The following is an 18,084-nucleotide window of genomic DNA, read 5'->3' as shown; positions in this document are numbered from 1 at the left end:
ATGCCAGGAGGGAAGGAAGATAATGCTTTCTTCCCACCAAAGGCCTTGCGCAGGAGGGGGAATAGTTATTTTGTTAGCTTCATTCCCTGCGCAGATGGCCAGGAAGGGAGGAAAAGAAGAGAGAGAACAGACTCCAACTAGAATTCATACTAATTAGCAGAAACAAGATTTGCCCTTGCCATGACCCTATTCCCTGTAACTTAGGCCTGACCATTTGTCCAGCTTTTAACACTTTACTTTACTACAATCATGAAATAACAATTGCAGGGACTTGTTATTTTGGGTTACCCGAAACATACTTTGTTACGTACAGTAAATCAAAACCCAGTTCCTTATTCAAATTCCATTTAGGGCACAGGAGACAAACACCGCCAGACTAGGGTGACCAGATGTCCCAATTTTATAGGGACAGTCCCGATATCCAGGGCTTTTTCTTAAATAGGTGCCTATTACCCCCTGCCCCGATTTTTCACACTTGCTATCTGGTCACCCTACTCCAGCTTTAGGGAAGTTTGCATCTGGATCTGAACTTCACAGCTGCCTCAGTCTTTGGTGAATGGCACATCCTAGCTCCTTCACAGCAGTTTGATGGTCACAGGGACCATGTCCCTTGGGGGATGACCTGAAAGGTTTGTCATATACAGCCAGTGCCAATTACTAATTTAAATGTTTATCACATTCCATCATATGAATTTGATAACATTTCTAAAACTTTAAGCTTACATTAAATATATTTTTAAGTAATTTTGGCCTTCAGATAAGGAGCTGGTACCACGAATAAGGAACTGTAGGTTGCCAGCTGTCCGTAAATTTATGTAGTCAGTAAAAAAATGTACAATTTTAACACTGTCCGTAAACCCATAAATAAATTAAAATGTCCGTGAAATTGGGTAGAAATAAAACATATTGTATTTTGACACTGAATGCCGTCATTCAGAATCATTTCTTGTATCATAAAACTACACTGACCATGGCTTTATCAATTTCCTGTTTTCTATTATTGCACACACCCAAAGAACCTGATTGATCAAGTAACTGCTGCTAAAACAATTGCCTAATTCCAAATTTCTGTGTGCAGAATACCACGAGTGAGTACACACTTTTGTGACATTATTGTATTGTTTATGGTATTTTTAGTGATGTCAGTAAGAAGTTTACCGTGTCAGTAAAAAAAAACCAACTTCAGAGCTTAATGTCAGTAAAAAATAAAATGCAAGGTTGACAACCCTCCACCAGTTGTTTACAAAAGTCTTCTGGAACTGGCGGCAGCTGGGGGGGGAGGAGGGGGAGGAGGCATGGGGGGCGGAGGGAAAAGAGTGGGTGGAGTTTTTAGAGCTGTCTCAATCCAGCCAGCTGATTGGCTGAGAACCAAATACCAGAGGCTGGGATTCCAATAAACTTGGCTCCTCCCCATGTCACCGGGGCGTGATACAGTTCCTTTCTGCATTCACATACAGTGCTACGCTTTCAGTTCACCACACAAACACAGACTTGGACACAATGGTGCAGCAAGTACTGTACAGAGCTCTGGTCTCCAGCAAGTGGCTCTCAGAATCTGTCCGAGCCAACCGGATTGGGCCCAGCCTGCGGGTGCTAGATGCATCCTGGTATGCTCCTGGAGAGAGAGACGCCTTGAAGGAGTTCCGAGACAGGCATATACCAGGTGCCTCATTTTTTGATATCGAGGAATGCAAAGATAAGTCATCGCCCTATGAGCTAATGCTGCCCAGTGAGGCGCACTTCGCTGACTACGTTGGGCACCTGGGGATCAGCAATGACACGCATGTGGTGGTGTATGATGGGGACGACTTGGGGAGCTTCTATGCACCCCGAGCCTGGTGGATGTTCCGGGTCTTCGGGCACAGAACGGTCTCAGTGCTGAACGGCGGGTTCAAGAACTGGGTGAAGGAGGGTCACCCTGTGACATCAGAGATCAGCCGGCCAGAGCCAGCAGCGTTTAAGGCCACTCTGGACAAGTCCCTGCTGAAGACCTATGCAGACATGGTAGAGAACACAGAATCCAAGCGGTTCCAAGTGGTGGATTCCAGGTCTGAGGGGAGGTACCGAGGGACAGAACCAGAACCAGGGAATGAAGGTAGGAGCAGCACATGGCATCTCTTTCAACTACAGCTGGATGTTTGCTCAGGCACTACCCCTCCTCCCTGCTAATAAACACACCTCTTACAGTGAGGCACACTCCCAGCACACAGTAACACACAGCTTTCCTCACTGACAAGCACACTAACAGGGCCAAACTTCAACAAACACGTCTGAATCTCCTCTGAGTTCAGAATGGTCAGATCCAGGGTTTTCTTTTGACCTGTTATAAAGACAGGCAGCTGTGAAGTTCAGATCCAGTTGCAAGCTTCCCTAAAGTCTGGAGGCGTTCGTCTCCTGTCCCTACTGCTCCTTGCAGAGTTAATCATACTGTATACTGACCTGGGAGAACAGGGCCTCCTGTCCAATGTTAACAGCTGCACACGTGATTGGTTTTCATGTTTGCACTGTGCCTTCATTATACACACCAGCAAATGCCCAAGCTGCTCATAAGCACAGCTCATTTTTCCTTGCAACTAGAGAGGTCTGTTTTCCCTAGATCTAGTTCCCCAGTCGACAGAGAACTTGCTTGACTGGATGTTTGCCCTTTGGATCTTTACCATAAACCCAAGCAAAGTCCCAAAGCCTATCCAGCGTCTCATATGCTCCCCCCTCCCTTCCACTGACAAGCGGCATGGTTTGTACAACTGTAACTTTATCAGCCTGAATGGAGGGCTAGAGCTGCCACTGTAGCAGGGGGGAGAGGCTATGCATCTGAGGAGAGTTTAAATAGAAGCAGGCCTGGAATGGAATCTTGCTCAATTTGAAGTTAAAGGAAAAGTCCGCTATTGCCAAAACTAAGAGTTCCCGTAGCACAAAAACAACCCCAAAATTCATACGAATAACTTTGAAATCATGAGGTCTTTTTAAATCCCAGGATTATTTGGTCCTTCTGATTTCTGAACACCTAGCAGAAAGCCAGTCCTCACCCCAAGTTGTGGGTGCACCAAGACAGTCGTTCTTATTTCAGGAGAGCCATACATGTGCAGCCAGAAAGCGTGAGAAGGGCCTGCCCAGTGCTTAATTTGTGGCAGGGTTGAGCACCGGCACCTCTAGGATTTGCAGTTCATAGCCCTGGCACCTCTTGCCATGTCAGTTCTGAAAAATTGCTTGAGCCCCAGCACCTAATTACTTGAGCCCTGGCACCTCTTTCATTACAAATTAAGCACTGGGTCTGCCCTCAAAAAGTTATCATCTAAGGTCCTGATCCTCTGGTCGGATCCATGCAGACAGACTCCTGAACCCCTCCAGAGCTCCACTGACTTTGTTGGGGCTTACATGGGCGGAGGAATCCACATATGTTGTTCGAGTTGCAGGACTGAGATTTAAATTAGACAACACAAGGTGGGATAAGAATGGAAGAGGAGATAAGGCATGACAAGGGTTACAACAGTGAAAAACCATGACATGTACTTATGGCTAGTTCCCTTTTTAAGAGTATTAAGATCTGAGATTGCATGTGAGTTCACTAAGTGGAGGTTGAAATTCAATCTGAAATGCACACAAAATGCTCCTTGCTGGTGACAGATAAATTCCACATTCCCAGGCTTCCCCTGATCCCTGGAGTGGAAGCAGGGAGTTAACATCCTCCAGCAAATTCTGCAAGAACCCCAACATTTTTGTGAAATTCATTCCTACTTTCATATTAGTTCCCTGGGACCATGTTCACCCCCTTTTGTGTTTGCTTTCTGCAAGTATTCCAGGGGAGAAGCCTTTGAGGCACATATACACACCCATAGCACAGCATGCTCGATAAGTTGCTAAAAGCTGTTTTCAAATCAGTTAATATCCAGACTGCAAACTGCAAATTGTAAAATGCAGAATTTACGCTCAGCTGTGCAATCTGCAATCAATGCTGTTGTTGGTTGATTACAAAGGTCATTGCCACAGGGTGTAGCTACTCCACAGTGCCCAAGTGTGGCACTGCCAGCACTCCCTGCCTCAGTTTCCTTCCCCAGGGGGAATTTCTTCAGCTTTCCACACACCAGTCTGTGCTGGAGATGTGGCACAGCCTTCTGTCCAAGTTACAAATAAAACTTAGCCCCTTCCAGGGTAGCAAAAGTCCAGCTAAAAATTCCAACAAACAAAAAGTTCCTTTAGAAGCTTTCCTTCAGCCCAGCTTCTGGACACTGTTCCAGACTCCTATCTGGGCCACCTGTGCCAGTTTTCATGGCTCAGGCATAGAGTGCTCCACCCCCAGGCTGGCTCCCCCGAAACACTGTTCTCAGCCCCTTCTGGGCTCTGTTCCTTACATCCTCCTCTACTCTGGTCTAGATCACTGGGCTCCCTGACCACTACAGACTCTTCCATAAGAGCCTGCCCACATCTGTGTTTCCACTGGCAGACAGAGCTCTTTTATAAGATCCAGGTGTTCATTAAGCTATCACCTGATGTTCTTAGCCCCACCCCCTCAGGTTGGGAAGCAGCTGATTAATTATGGCACAGTGTTGCTCATTTCCTCTTACAGGGACTAGTCACTCTGTAACAGTCATCCAATCAGGAGCTGAAACAAGTGCATGTGACTTAGAGAAGTAGGGTGTTCTTGGGGTGGAAGAATGGCCTTGTCCTTAGGAGTTCTACGTTCCGTTACTGGCTCTAGTGACTTTCTTAGGCAAGTCACTTCAGCTCTCTGGGCCTCAGAGCCTCGTCTTTAAAATGGGGATAATTCTCTCCTTTCTCCCACCTTTGTCTGTTTAGATTGTAAGCTCCTTGGGGCAAGGATTGTCCTTTTCCATATATTTATACAGCATTTAGCATGATAGGCCTCCAGTCTTGAGTGGGGCCTCCTGGTGCTACCATAACTCAAATTAATAATAATAACAATAATAATCATGACTAATTTACCAGTAATGTCACATTTAAAATATTTGGCACAAACAATTTGCCCAGCAAGAATTTGCTGAAGAACTCGTGAATAAACACCCTTGAGAATCTCTCAGTTTCTTGGCAGGCAACAGAAAAAGAGGGTCAACTTTCCAAATAAATTGTTTATTATTAATTATTGCCCTGTCAATCTTCCACTTTCCTTTTCTTCTCCTAATTTTCAATCTCATCCTCTGTATTCTCTGGCCCTTCTGCTCAGGGCCCCCAAATGCGGGGGAGGGGAAGGGTACACTTTACTGGAGCCCAGAGGCCCGGCCCAGGCTGCAACCCCCATTACCATGAGGAAGAAAATTTTCATGGCTCATGAGATGGTATGCATGGGATGAGGGATTGTGGTATGTGTCTGGGAGAGGGCCCGTGTTCCAAGTTTGTACTGGGCCCAAAAAAATTATGGTTGGGCCCTGCTTCTGCTCCCCTGCCCCTTCCATTCTCCAGTCTCCCATTGTTCCCTGCTTCACATGTACTGCTTTCTGCTCATCCAGGTAGTGGAGAGGGGGTGGGACGGAGGGACATTTTGCCATTGCTCCACTTTCCTGTTGCTAACGGAATTTACAAAGGAGTGTATTGTCCTTACACCTGCTCCCACACAGTATGGATTCCACCAATCACTGCAGGCAGGGCAACCCCCTCAAAGGCCATTTCATCCTTTTGAAACCTGGCATTCAAAGACAGATTGGAGTCAATGAGTGTGATGAGTTTGGCAGATATCAGCATAGGCACCAGGGTCTGCATCATGCCCATGCTGGCTCTTTGAGAGCCGATTCTTTTGGCTCTGTCTGCAGCCTTGGATACCATTAACCTGGAAGTTGTGTTGACCTGACTGTGGCATCTAGCACGGAGGGATGGCCTTGTGCTTGAATCGTTCTGTTCCAATGAGTTCCCAGAGGGTGGCATTGAGTAAATGATGACCCACCCCAAAGGCATGCAGGGTTTCATTCTCTCCCCACTTTTGTTCATTGTGTATTTGGGGTTGGGGGGAAGGAATAGTGAGGCAATTTGGGCTGTGATGCTATCAGCGTGCAGATGATAGGCAACTCTGTTCCTCCATTTTATTGATCTTAGACAGCTTACTCCTGTTTTCCTGGTGCCTGGCTGTGATAGAGACTTTGTTGATAGCCGTTGGTTGAAGCTTAATCCAGACAAGATGGAGGTGAGGCTGGCTGGATAGGGGATGCATCTGGACAGAATATAGTGGATAGTGTTTACCCATATGACTGTGTGGTCTTTGCCCAGACCTCTGTCAATCAGATCTGCAGATGAGGGGTGTAGAAGGGTGTGTCCGGCCCTCCTTGTCAGTCTGTGAGGGAGGCCAGGCCCCCTCACTGCCATACTTGTGTGGGCAAACTTAAGTATTTGATAGCAGCTTTTTATTGGTTACAAAACCTAAGCCCATATACAAAATTAGGAACACATTTAGATGCCTCTTTTGAAAGAACGTTTTAGTCTATTTTAACTGATAGTTTAAAAAATAATAAAAACAGGGCAAACTTAAGGCAGGGAGTTTGCTGTCCCTAGAGTCCCGGCCCCAGGCAGCACAGGGCAGATAAGCAGTCAATGGACTCAGTCCTCAGACAGGACGGGTAAATAAACAGTCTATGACTTCAGGCCCGCAGGCAGGGCAAGGCAGATAAGAAGTCTAGAGGTTCCCTGGGAGAGGGGAGGGAGGGTGTGCACCCAAACCCAATCCCAGGCCCCCAAGCAGGAGCTGAGCACCAACACAGTCTAGGGCTCCCATGGAGGAGTTGAGCACTGCCGAAGCTTCACAGGCAGGGGTGAGGCTGCCACCCCAGAGGTGAGGTGGCAAAGAGGGAGGAAGGGGACATGGGCCCTCCTGACTCCACCATGTCCCAGCCCAGGGCCCTACCAGTAGCAGAACACTCTGCCATGGGGTCAGTGGGGCTCCAGCCGAAATACACCAACCGGAGCTCAGACGCGAGCACAGCCAGACTGTGGTCAGCTACCCCTGGGCTACTTCCTCCATCCCCTTTACAGTGTACCTGCCTCCAAGGGTTGTCATCTGACTCCTCGGGGTACGTCACCCTTGGCAGTCTGAGTAGCTTCTCAGCATCTGGGTTGTCGAGTGGGTCAGGCGAGTCCTCAGTGCAGCCAGGCTCCCACTCTGGCAGGAAACATCTTTCTCCTCCAGCAGCTCTCTCGAGTTGCAGAAGGGGGTGACTCTCTCGAGTTGCAGTGGGGGGCGGGGGCAGGCAGGCAGGGGGGGCGGGCCCACCCTTATACTTCCTGTTCCTGTCTCACCCTTATACTTCCTGTTCCTGTCTTGCCCCCCTCTGCTTCTGGCTTGGTGGGCGTGGCCCCATGGTGGGCATGGCCCTCCTGGATCCACCCACCAGGGGGTGGATGGCCATCCCTCCTTGTCAGTCTTGGAGGAAGGCCATCCCCCTCTCTACAAGGGGCTACTCCTGTGACCTCAGTTGCTCCTGGAGTTCCAGTTTGCTTTGCTAGCCAGAAGCGCCTTTTTTCATCTGCATTTGGCGCAATGATTGTGACAGTTTCTCTCTGAGGTGACCCGTGGTGACCTCCAGTCTGGGGATACTATAGCATGCTTTCCAATGGGGCTACCACTGACAATCATTGGGGAGCTACAGTTGGTGCAGAATACAGCTGCCCACATGCTTAGTGGGTTCAGGTATAGTGCGTTGGTTTTTCAAAAGTGCCTAAGTGATTGAGAATCGTAACTCCCATTGAAAGTCAATGGCATTTATGCTCCTACGTCATTTAAGCACTTTCTGAAAATCCCACCAAGAAAGCATATCTTACATGGTGCTAGAAAGAGCCCTCTCTCTTTGTGCTTGCGTCTGGGTGCAATTCAAGGTATTCCCCTGCTGGCTGCCCCTTTTCTCTTGCACCAAACATAAGCTGGTTGTCTTCACTTTCAAGGCCCTTCACAGTCAGTCCTCACCCTACCTATTGTTTCTCATTTGCTGGCAAGTTGGCGATGCATGTTTCTGATCAGCCCATGCTGTCAGCTTCCAAGGCCCATTTGTTACAATTTCAAGCAAGCTCCTTCGTGCTTACCCTCACGCTGCCCTGCACACTTGGGAAGCACTCCCCATAAATATCTATAAAACTAGCACATTATCCGCCTTCAAACCCTTCCTCAAAACTCCTCAGCTGTGTTGCCTATACAAATTTGACAACAGCTAGGCTGCTGGTGTGCAGAAATCACACCCTGTCATACTGAGCGATACTGTCTCATTGTTCCCTTGTACTCCTCTGGCAGGTTATCTGTGTCCTTCTGTTGCCTGAACTTATGCTTAGATTGTAAGCTCCTTGGGCAAGGACTGGCTTTTTGTTCCGTGTACAGCGTCTGGCACAGTGGGGTTCTGGTCCATGACTTGGGTGCCTCGGTGCTTTGGTAATACAAATAATCATAATAATTTAAAGCTCTATGTTGTTTGGCTCCTGGCTACCTGAGGAATCGCCCCTCTCCCTGCAGTTCGTTGCTCTTGTCAACAGTCCCTGCTATTTGAACATCGGGGGCAGGTGACAAGGTATTTTTAGAGGAAGGCCCTGAGCTATGGAATTCACTTTCCCCATCAGTCTGCCAGAGCCTGGTTTGTTCACCTTCAGGGTGTTGTGTGAAGTCCATCTATTCTCCAGGCTAATGGCTGGCTGGGGGATGAGCAGAGGCTATTTCTATGCTATTTAGCAGCTTAGTGGTTGAGCGTCTGTATTCAGACAGTATTTGATTAACTCACTTTATATTGTTTTTGACAGGTGTGAATGCACACTGAGTCTGTGCTGATGGACTCACTTTTAATAATTAAAAGCATAAGTAAAAATAAACCAAATCTCTGTAATAGAGAAGAAATGTGTGCAACCTGTGGGTGTAGGTCGAGACACCCAAGGACTGAAACAGCAGTTCAAATCAATATATACTTTTAATTAAAAAAAAGCCAGGAGTGAAAATTGTTCTCAGCCCAGCATTTGCCATGCAATGCTGAGACCATTTTCAAGGGAAGCATGTGAATACTGCTGGGAGCTGGAGCCAGTTTTTAAGGAGCTCAGAGGAGACAAATCAAGCAGCAAATGAGACGAATAATGTCCATCTGGAACAGTGAGACATCACACAATCACAGCGCAGCCTTCCAAAGGGATCTAGCATTGTTACAGTTTCTGCCTCCCAACCGTCTAGCTTTAGCTGTGGGAAAAAATAACATGTCACAGGCTTTGCAACTTCACTTGTGATGCTGCATCCGTGAGTGATGAAACTGCAACATCATCACGTACCAACACGACACTGTGATGCTGCATTGTGATGCAAAGTCTTGGCATTGTGAGGCCTAAAATTACTGGTGACTCTTCAAACTGGCTTTGTGGGGTGGTGAACAAACCTCTGACAATCAGGACCATCCCACTGACTTGGGGACTGGTGGTGACCTGTCTTTAAGATGTAGATTATTGTTTATCTGATTGTCCCATGACTTGTGTCTTCCAGGCACTTTAGACATTCAAACCTGTCTCACTCACTGGAGACTAATTTCAAGCCAATGTTTAGTCTCTTTCTCTTATAGGGTTTGATCCAAAGCACATTAAAATGAATGGGAAGACTTTCACTGACTTCAATGGGCTTTGGATCGGGCCCATAATGTAGTTCGCTATGGGTTTCAGTGAGACCTTTAAAATCTCATTCATCATTTTTTGACATCTCCCTCACACTAAAGGCCTTCCCAGCTGGCACAAATTGGCAGAACTTCATTGAAGTAACTTACACCAGCAGAGAGTCTGACCAGTGCAGAGTGGATTTAAAATGCTACAAAAGTCCAAATTCGCCACTCACACTAGAGGTGATGTTTATACCCACTTAGCCCGGCTGTAATTGACTAGCCAATGGTGACCCTAAATATTGCAGGCCTGACAACTCATTTCTCTAGAAGACAATCTCTTAGTGACACAGCCAAATGCTTGGCTCACTGCCTCAGAACAGTTTTCATGATATTCCTGGCTTCTGACTGTTCACATCACCTCCACCTAACATTGCTGGCAGCAGAGATTATTTCAGAAACTCCTGGAGCTGAATTCACCTCAGACGTAAGCACATGCAACTCTAGTGAATTTAGCCCATTCAGTAAACGGCAGAGGCCACTGGATCTTCCAGTCTGATCCTTTCATACATATTTTGTTGGGTTTCTATTTACCCCAGTCCCACGAATGTCTGCTCTTTCTGCTCTGGAATCTCTGCAGCGATGGTGTCTCTGGCCATTAAGAATCTTAGGTCCAAATGCTCAAAGGAATTTAGGTGCCTTACTCCCTTTGAAATCAATGCACCTAAATACCTTTGAGCCTTAGAGTCCTAGCCAAGGGTTTCATTTCTGTAGCTTCTAGCTCATCACTCTCTACCCCCGATGTCGTCTCAGATTGTGAATTATTCCCTGGAAGGGATTTATAGGCTCGGATGGTGCCATGTTATGTGGATGTTTCTTTGAACACTCTCCTCACATGTCCTTTTCTCTCTCTCTGGGGGTCTTTTAGGGCTTGAACCAGGTCACATTCCCGGCTCGCTGAATATGCCCTTCTTTAAATTCCTCACTGAAGATGGTTTCGAGAAGAGCCCAGAGGAGATTCGGAGTATGTTCCAGGAGAAGAAGGTGGACCTCTCGCAGCCACTCATTGCCACGTGCCGTAAGGGGGTCACGGCGTGCCACATTGCCCTGGCGGCGTATCTCTGCGGCAAGCCAGATGTGGCCATTTATGATGGATCCTGGTCAGAGTGGTTCCGCCGGGCCCCACCAGAGCAGAAGATCTCTGAGTGGAAGCGCAACAAGGCCTAAATGGAGAGAGACTGCAATGCAGTCCTTTAGCATTCATTGGGAGTGGGGTTTGTCAACCGTCTTCACCAAGGGATCTGGGAATGATGGGAGGGAATGTATGAAATTCACTCTGTGTTATACTTAGACTAAAAACCTGCTAATTGTTCTTACCAAACTGGACTATCTTCCTTTTTTAATCATGCCCCTGAATAAAATCTCTGCCTTCCGATTATGTGTCTGTGCGCGCCTCTAATCCTCCCCAGTGACTGGAGGAGCTCATCATACTGTGATGTTACAATGTGCGTCTGAAGGAAGAACAGCCATGTTACACTGGGAAAGTTACACTCTCCCATGAGAGGCTCAGAGAAAAAGTAGCTGGGCTGAGATCTACTGAAGCCAAGTTACCAACACTCCTAAAGAAATGGGAAGCATTGTCTTGTGGCGAAAGCACAGGTCTGGGCATCAAGCAGGGAGGGTTGTAGTCCTGGCTTTGCCGTGGACTCACTGTGTGACCTTGGGCAAATCACTTAACCTCTCTTTCCTAGTCTGTAAAAGGGGAGTAATGACACCTCCCTCCTGGGGAGGTGTACAAGGCATAGTTAATACCATCTGGAGATGTGGGTGGAAGATGCTGTAGAAGTGCAAAGTCCTATTAACTGTTATTTTATTATGAGAGCCATCAAGAAATCCCACACATGTGCTCAGAATTGGTGGGCCTGTGCTCTTTCTGAGACAAGATAACACCAAACTGTGCCTTGTTTATTTTGGTTCCCATAGTAACTACAGCTCATAGATGGGGAGGGTTGTTCCCTAGCAACCAGCCCTGATACTTACTCTTAGTTCCACCTCTTTGCCTGCACTTCTGGACCTCAGCAGGACCTGCCTGGTTAGAAGAATCATTTTGTCACCTCAACTGAGACCATGGAACAGGTGAGAGAGCCATTTACAAGAAAGGTTTCACCGCTGAGCCTCATTCTCAAAGCTGAGCCCTCCCTCCCCCTTCAGACACAAAGAAACTCAGACAGATTGACACACAAACAAAGAAAGGAGGAGCCAATCAAAGACACCACTTCATAAGTGCTGTCACATTGCTTTTCAGGCTTGAAGCAGCACATTGATCTCACTATCTTTTTGATGCCAGTCCAGGCCACATGTGGCAGGTGTGGGGGGCTATTCTTGGCCACCTCTGGCAGCTGATACTAAGCCCCATTTGGCAGAAGATACCAGGCCACTTCTGGCAGGTGTATAGTTCATCTATAATAATAATAATAATAGCGCTTTTCCCAGCCAGAGACTTTGTCAGAATGACACATCAATACCTTCAGCAGCCTGAGAAGGTTAGTCTTTTGCTCCATAGGGACAACTCCTTTATTTTTCCTTGGTCAGTGGAAGCCAGGATGACAGGAGAGTTGAACACAGTGAAAATACCTGAGGAACTATTCTAATAATTTATCTGGGGTCTTCGGAAAAAGGCAGAGAAGAGTTTGGTCATTTTATAGCTCTTTGGTCAGGAGTTGTTTCTTATAATATGCATATGTACAGTGCCTAGCACAATGGGCTCAATGTAGGAGTCACTGGACGAAACTCTGTGGCTTGTGCTATATAGGAGGTCAGACTAGATGATCTAACAGTCCCTTCCGGCCTTAATAGTTATCAGTCCATGAATGGGGGCTTGGGTTCAGCCAGAAGCTCGAGGCACCACTGTAGGAAAAACACTAAATAGTAATAATGGTACGTAATTAGTTCAAATCCCAGAAAAGAGGATCTCCAGCTCACCAGAAGCCGGGGCAATCAGAGTTACTAAGGAATGTGCTTTGCGGTACAAGGAAAGCAGGAGAGGCAATACCCCAAGCCTTCTGAGTCAAAGGGTGACCCACAAATGGGAGACTTGCAGGTCTGGGGAACAAGCTGCCCTCTTCCCATGGACATGGTAACAGTAATGGTGGTAACTTGATTTTATTCTATGTGGGATGCAGGAGTTAACATAGAAGCAATGTGGGGTAGACACATTTAATGACACAGAGTCCTTCAATATGATAAAAATACAATTAAAATGTTTGGGTGCTCTTAAAAGGGATTGAAAATAGTACAGACAAGAACATAATTCTGTCCCATGGAGCAATCATGTGCCCTCCCTCAGGGCCTGATCTACTGGCCAGGAAGTCAATTGGAGCCTGTCCATGGATGTCACTGTAGGTTGGAACAGGGCCTTGGGAGCCCTGCATTCAGGTTTGTCCATCCAACACGTAAGATTGCTAGAGGCCAGAGATGGGCCAGGGCAGAAGTTAAAGGTCTGGGTGGGATTTGCATATGACAGCTACCCAAACACTCCCTCCTCAGGGAATACAGTCAGTCTGTGGAGTCTGCTGCCATTGAAGGGCACAGAGTAAAATGCAGTATCCATTTTTCTTATTGTTTGACAAATAGCATGTGCAGTTATCATGGCTTGAGGATAGTCAAAGCAAAGCATAAAATGATCATTGCAGGGTGTCAGGAAGGATTCTTTTGTCGCCCCTCCCCTCCCACAATGTACAGCATTGCACAGGTGTGCTATGTGCTTCCCTTCCCCACTTTTTTCTGTCTTTATTTAAACTTTAAATGCTTTTGGTCGGGGACTGTCTCTCATTGTATTTGTACAGCACCTGACACAATGGAGTCCTGATCTTGGCTGAGCCCTCTAGGTGCCACTTGTAATATACATAACAAAGAATAATATTTTCCACTGCCCTCTGTCATGGCAGCCCTTAACCAATGGTATTCTAAAGGAATTGATTATACAACGTTACAGGCTATAACCTTTTGGACCATTTCTGTAGAACACTGCAGTATTTTTTTATGAGAGATGATTCTGGACTTGATGGCCCAATAGGCTGCTTTGGCGTGGTAATTCCTAGATTGATCTAGTGCAGCAAATTCTATGTTAGTCTGGTGTGGCACTCTCTCTATTTGGTTGGGACACGTCTTACTTCTGAGGGAGATGAACAACCAGCCCAAATTCCTGTTCTATGTCTTCCTAACACAGCCTTTGTTTCTCTTTCAAGGAGGTGCCTATGACCTCGGCCTCCCTTACACCTGTTGCACCAAAACATGCATCTGTGCTGGCCGATGACCCATCAGGTAAGAGACACAATGGAGCTGCTGCTTTGTTCACCAGCCCCCCATTTTGCAGCTCAGACAGCTGCTCTAACACCCACATTCCATGGAGGTTTTCCTCCACTCTTTACACACCAACTGGGTTCCTGTATGATTACTTATTTGCGTGAATGCATGCTGATTGGCGATGCATGTGTATGATAGGCTAATCACATGGGTCTGTGAGATGATTAGCTACACACACCTGTGGGAATGAGTTATCATGGGCATGCCTGCTCTGTTTAGATACGGGTGTGTGTATGCAAGAGGGCGTTCATGTGGGTGTGTGCCAATTAAAGGCAACAGATGAGCATGTGTGACAGGGCGTATGTTCCGACGTGCATGCATGCTGACATGTGAGAATGTTCAAGCATGGGTTAACGTGCACATGCTGATTAGCTACACCTTTGTGTGTGTGTGTTTCTGGACATGTGACCACATATATGTGCAACACATATATGAGCTCCTTGCGCAGCCTCTACCCAGCTCAGGGGTAGTAGGTTATGCTGCCTCTTCCAGTGAGGCTCTGACACTGTACATTGTTTGTTTAACAATGCTGCTGTGCAGTGCAAGATCATTTATTGTTGCCTTTAAAACACCAGCCTCTACCAACATGATGGCAAATTTGTTGAGCTTTTCCTTCTGTCTTTAAGTGGAACCTGGAGATGGCAACAAAGAGCATGTCCTGGCTGGGGCACGGGCCAGCGGCAAGAGAACCTCCTTGAAAAGTTCCAGTAGAACCTCCTGGAAGATCTCCAAGAGCCCTACAGATAGTGGAACATCCATGAGCTCTCCTCAAGTCAAATCCCAGGCATCCCCCTCTGCACAGCATCTTCACACCAGAAGCTATAGTAAACAGAGTCTCCGGCCCAAAACTCCCTCTGCACAGCGCCATCTGACCAGAGAGGAAGGAGAAGAAGCCCAGAATGTTTCAGGTGCTAAGGAACCAGCAGTGGGGCAATATCAAAGAGGGAGGAGAGGAAGTCTCCTACAGCTTGCAACGTCTACCCAGAAGGAGGCAGAAGGGGTTCAAGCTTCAGATGCCAGAGAACCAGTAGCAGGGCAACATCGACTGCTGGGGCCCAGGGGGCCTGGAACGCCCCGAAAGACCACCAAGACCAGCCACAAGGAGACGAGGGAATTCCGGAATGGCTTAAGTGCTAAGGAATCCATCGCATCGATAGGGCAAGATGTGAAAGCAGAGGGGAAGCTCCTTCAGGAGAAGAAAAGCAGCATCATTCCAATGAACATCAAACACAAGTTTGGAAGCACCATCATAGATGAGCTCGTCACTGAGGAGCAGGTTGTGGAAGAAATGGTGTCACAGGCCCAATTGGGGGGAGGGGGAGGTTACTTTGTGGGGAAGGGTTCAGGAAGGCTGAATGATTTGAAGTCCAACATCTGGAGGAAGGTGTTTTATGGGGAGGCACTTGGGCTTTGCAGTTGGAGGTGGGTCCAGTTACCCCAGTAGCAAATGCCACACCCAGAGCCATCAGATCTTCCGCAGTTTCTTGTGTTCTCTCTGTCTGTCTCCCCCTCCTTCTTGCACTCAAGATGACAAAGAAGAGGGTGAAGGCCATTAGAGTCAACAATAGCATTACAGCCCTAGAGGCTGGGGGAGGGAGGGTCCCAGCACCCATCCATGGGCCAAATTCAGACCTGTTGTAAGAAGATGACACACCATTGATTTCAGCTCAGCTGCACCCATTTAAACAACCTTTGAAATAGCCCTTGTATTTAGGGTGCATCCAGAGATTAGGGGTACACATTGGTGAGAGAGGTGCACTGAGGGGCAGGACTTGCCCCTGGGGATTAGGATACATCCACAGCCTGCACTCAGGGCTAGAGGCGCCTCCAGGGAGTTGGGTGTAATTGGGGTTTGTGGGTCAAGACTGACACCAGGATGTTTGTGCTTCCTAGGCACGCCGTGCTCTGTGTGAGGCTGGACTGATTGAGGGGCAGAAACGACTCAGCAACCGGGCACCCAAAACACCAGAGAATCCCATGGCCACCACACCCTTTGCTGATTATTATGAACTGGGTTACAACCTGAGGTCAAACATCTTCCAAGGTGAGGGGGCCCTCCATGTCTATCCCCAGATGACCCTGTACAATTTGCATCACTTCTGGGCTTCTGCACTGGTCTGGGTGTCTCTAACTATATGTCTACTTCTCCCTTCTTCCCCCTTCTCTCACCCCTCTTCTTCAGAATGCTCCTTTAGCAGGATACAGTGTTCAGACTGGGGGAAAGGAGTGATGGATATGCGTCCCCTTTTTCCCCATTCCCCCTTTTCTTTATCTTCCCACCTTCCTTCTTTCCAACCAGCAACAGCGAGACATGAGGGTCCCCCATGAGCACCCAGCTCCCAATCATTCGAGTGCTGCCTGGCGTGGTAGCTCTTGCAATCAAATGTCCCATGCTAATAGCTCCAGTTCAAATCACATGCTCGTTCCTTTTTGAGGCCTTCGCAGATATGCTGCTCTGAAGCCTCTCCCCCAAGTCTCTGTGCCTCCAGAGTCTGCAGTCTGATCAAATCTGGCTGTTGAGCTAGCTATTTATACTGCTCTCATCAGCATGATACCTGAGTGCCTGTTGGACAGGCACCCCTTGCCCCAATTCTTCACGTGCCTGCACAAGCTGGATTGTGATTATTATGTAATGTGCCCTCTGGTAGCACCTGGGAACCTCAATCAAGAATTAGGGCCTTATTGTGGTAGGTTTTGTATAGCCAGGTAACACTGAAGATAGTCCCTCCCCCAGGAAGCTCACACTTGGCATCAAGAAGTGGATGACACAGCCAAAAGCAGGTCTGGGTGGCTTGGGAGGATGAGGTAATAATGAAACCAACAAGAGCTGAGCAGGGCTAGAAGGGACCAAGAGAAGTCACAGCTCACCATTGCCTAGCCAGGGCCGGACAGGAGGGATCTGTAGGCATCTCTCACAGCAGAGAGAGGTTTGAAGGAGGGATTTAAGAGGCAAGAGGGTGACTTTGTGAGTTACACCCAGGTATGGGGAGCAGTAGGGGAGAATGCAGAAAGGTGCTTGAGGGAAAAGGGGACCTAGGGACAAGACTAAAAATGATGCCCACCATGGGCCTGCTCTGCCTAGGGGTAGGAAGTACTAGCAGACAATCATAGAATTATAGAAGATTAGAGTTGGAAAGGACCTCAGGAGGTCATCTAGTCCAACCCGCTGCTCAAAGCAGGACTAACCCCAACTAAATCATCCCAGCCAGGGCTTTGTCAAGCCGCAGCTTAAAAACCTCTAAAGATGGAGATTCCACCACCTCCCTAGGTAACCCGTTCCAGTGCTTCACCATCCTCCTAGTGAAATTTTTTCCCTAATATCCAACCTAGACCTCCCGCCCTGCAACTTGAGACCATTGCTCCTTGTTCTGTCATCTACTATGTGCAAGAAGGCACTGGACAGAAGCCAAGTGATCACGGAGCCATTCCACAGACCCCAGCAGAGCAAATGGCTGAATCAATCCAAATGAAAGCATTAATGTCATCTGTGTCTTCCTTTTCTCTCTCTCTTTTGACAACTGGTGTAGGTCACTGGTGCCAGCAGCAGAGTGCCTCAGGGTAACAATTCCTGCACATGCTCTTTCTTGCAGGTGGTCCAATAGAGAGTAAGAGCTTGATGAAGGATTCCTATACCCCTGATGTGATTCAAAGGGCAGTCAGAGACCCTAAGCATTGGCATGGAAGGAAAACCGATGAGCTAGGTAAGGCTTCTGTCCTGAGTGAGCAACTGATGCACTTCAGAGCTCGGTGCAGACAAAAGAAGGGAGCTGATGGGTTAAAGCTGGGCATTATCACAGGAGAGGAGCCATTGAGTTAGGGCTAAGCACTGTCACTGGTGGGTGGAAACCATTAAGGCTGGTTCTTATCCACAGGCAGAATGGTATCATTAGGCGTGAAGCAGTGACTGAAGTGTGTTTTGTCTTTTTTATAGGGCGATGGCATCAGAAAAATGCCCTAAATCTTAACCTGCAAAAAGCTTTGGAGCAGAAATATGGGGAGAAGAACAAAGGTACCAAATCCTAGAAGGCAAAGGATAGAGAAGTGAGCGCTCTCCGAAAGATAACCTGCTCTCCCTAGCGCTAGAATAAACCTCCATGCAGCCTCTATCAGTGTGTTTGCTGAGCATCAACAATAGGATTAGCAGGATGAGAACTGGGGAATCAGCTGGCAGAAA

At 47.6% G+C, this 18,084-nt stretch overlaps 2 protein-coding genes across 2 annotated transcripts; both read left to right on the top strand.

Moving 5' to 3' along the window:
• The first annotated feature begins 1,452 nt into the window (after positions 1-1,452).
• On the top strand, positions 1,453-10,978 carry TST (thiosulfate sulfurtransferase). Its single transcript, XM_067559004.1, has 2 exons — positions 1,453-2,095; positions 10,474-10,978. The coding sequence occupies exons 1-2, from the start codon at positions 1,501-1,503 to the stop codon at positions 10,770-10,772; spliced, it is 894 nt and encodes a 297-aa protein (XP_067415105.1). The 5' UTR covers positions 1,453-1,500; the 3' UTR covers positions 10,773-10,978.
• A 622-nt stretch (positions 10,979-11,600) lies between these two features.
• On the top strand, positions 11,601-18,005 carry CIMIP4 (ciliary microtubule inner protein 4). The gene is made up of 6 exons (XM_067559003.1): positions 11,601-11,681; positions 13,793-13,868; positions 14,537-15,186; positions 15,804-15,954; positions 17,501-17,611; positions 17,842-18,005. The coding sequence occupies exons 1-6, from the start codon at positions 11,673-11,675 to the stop codon at positions 17,931-17,933; spliced, it is 1,089 nt and encodes a 362-aa protein (XP_067415104.1). The 5' UTR covers positions 11,601-11,672; the 3' UTR covers positions 17,934-18,005.
• The last annotated feature ends 79 nt before the right edge of the window (positions 18,006-18,084 follow it).

This window comes from Emydura macquarii, unplaced genomic scaffold (assembly GCF_026122565.2).
Source record: "Emydura macquarii macquarii isolate MOO-44397 ecotype Brisbane River unplaced genomic scaffold, CSIRO-AGI_Emac_v2 contig_2205, whole genome shotgun sequence".
NCBI lineage: Eukaryota > Metazoa > Chordata > Testudines > Chelidae > Emydura > Emydura macquarii.
Note: the sequence above shows the minus strand (reverse complement) of the source record. Positions and strands in the feature narration are given on the sequence as shown.

Excerpts from the sequence above, each read along its gene's own strand:
- TST (XM_067559004.1), top strand. The coding sequence starts at position 1,501 with ATGGTGCAGCAAGTACTGTACAGAGCTCTGGTCTCCAGCAAGTGGCTC. Across the intron at positions 2,096-10,473 it reads ACCAGAACCAGGGAATGAAG|GGCTTGAACCAGGTCACATT; the intron begins GTAGGAGCAGCA and ends GGGGTCTTTTAG.
- CIMIP4 (XM_067559003.1), top strand. Across the intron at positions 15,187-15,803 it reads AGCTCGTCACTGAGGAGCAG|GCACGCCGTGCTCTGTGTGA; the intron begins GTTGTGGAAGAA and ends TGTGCTTCCTAG. Across the intron at positions 15,955-17,500 it reads GAGGTCAAACATCTTCCAAG|GTGGTCCAATAGAGAGTAAG; the intron begins GTGAGGGGGCCC and ends TCTTTCTTGCAG.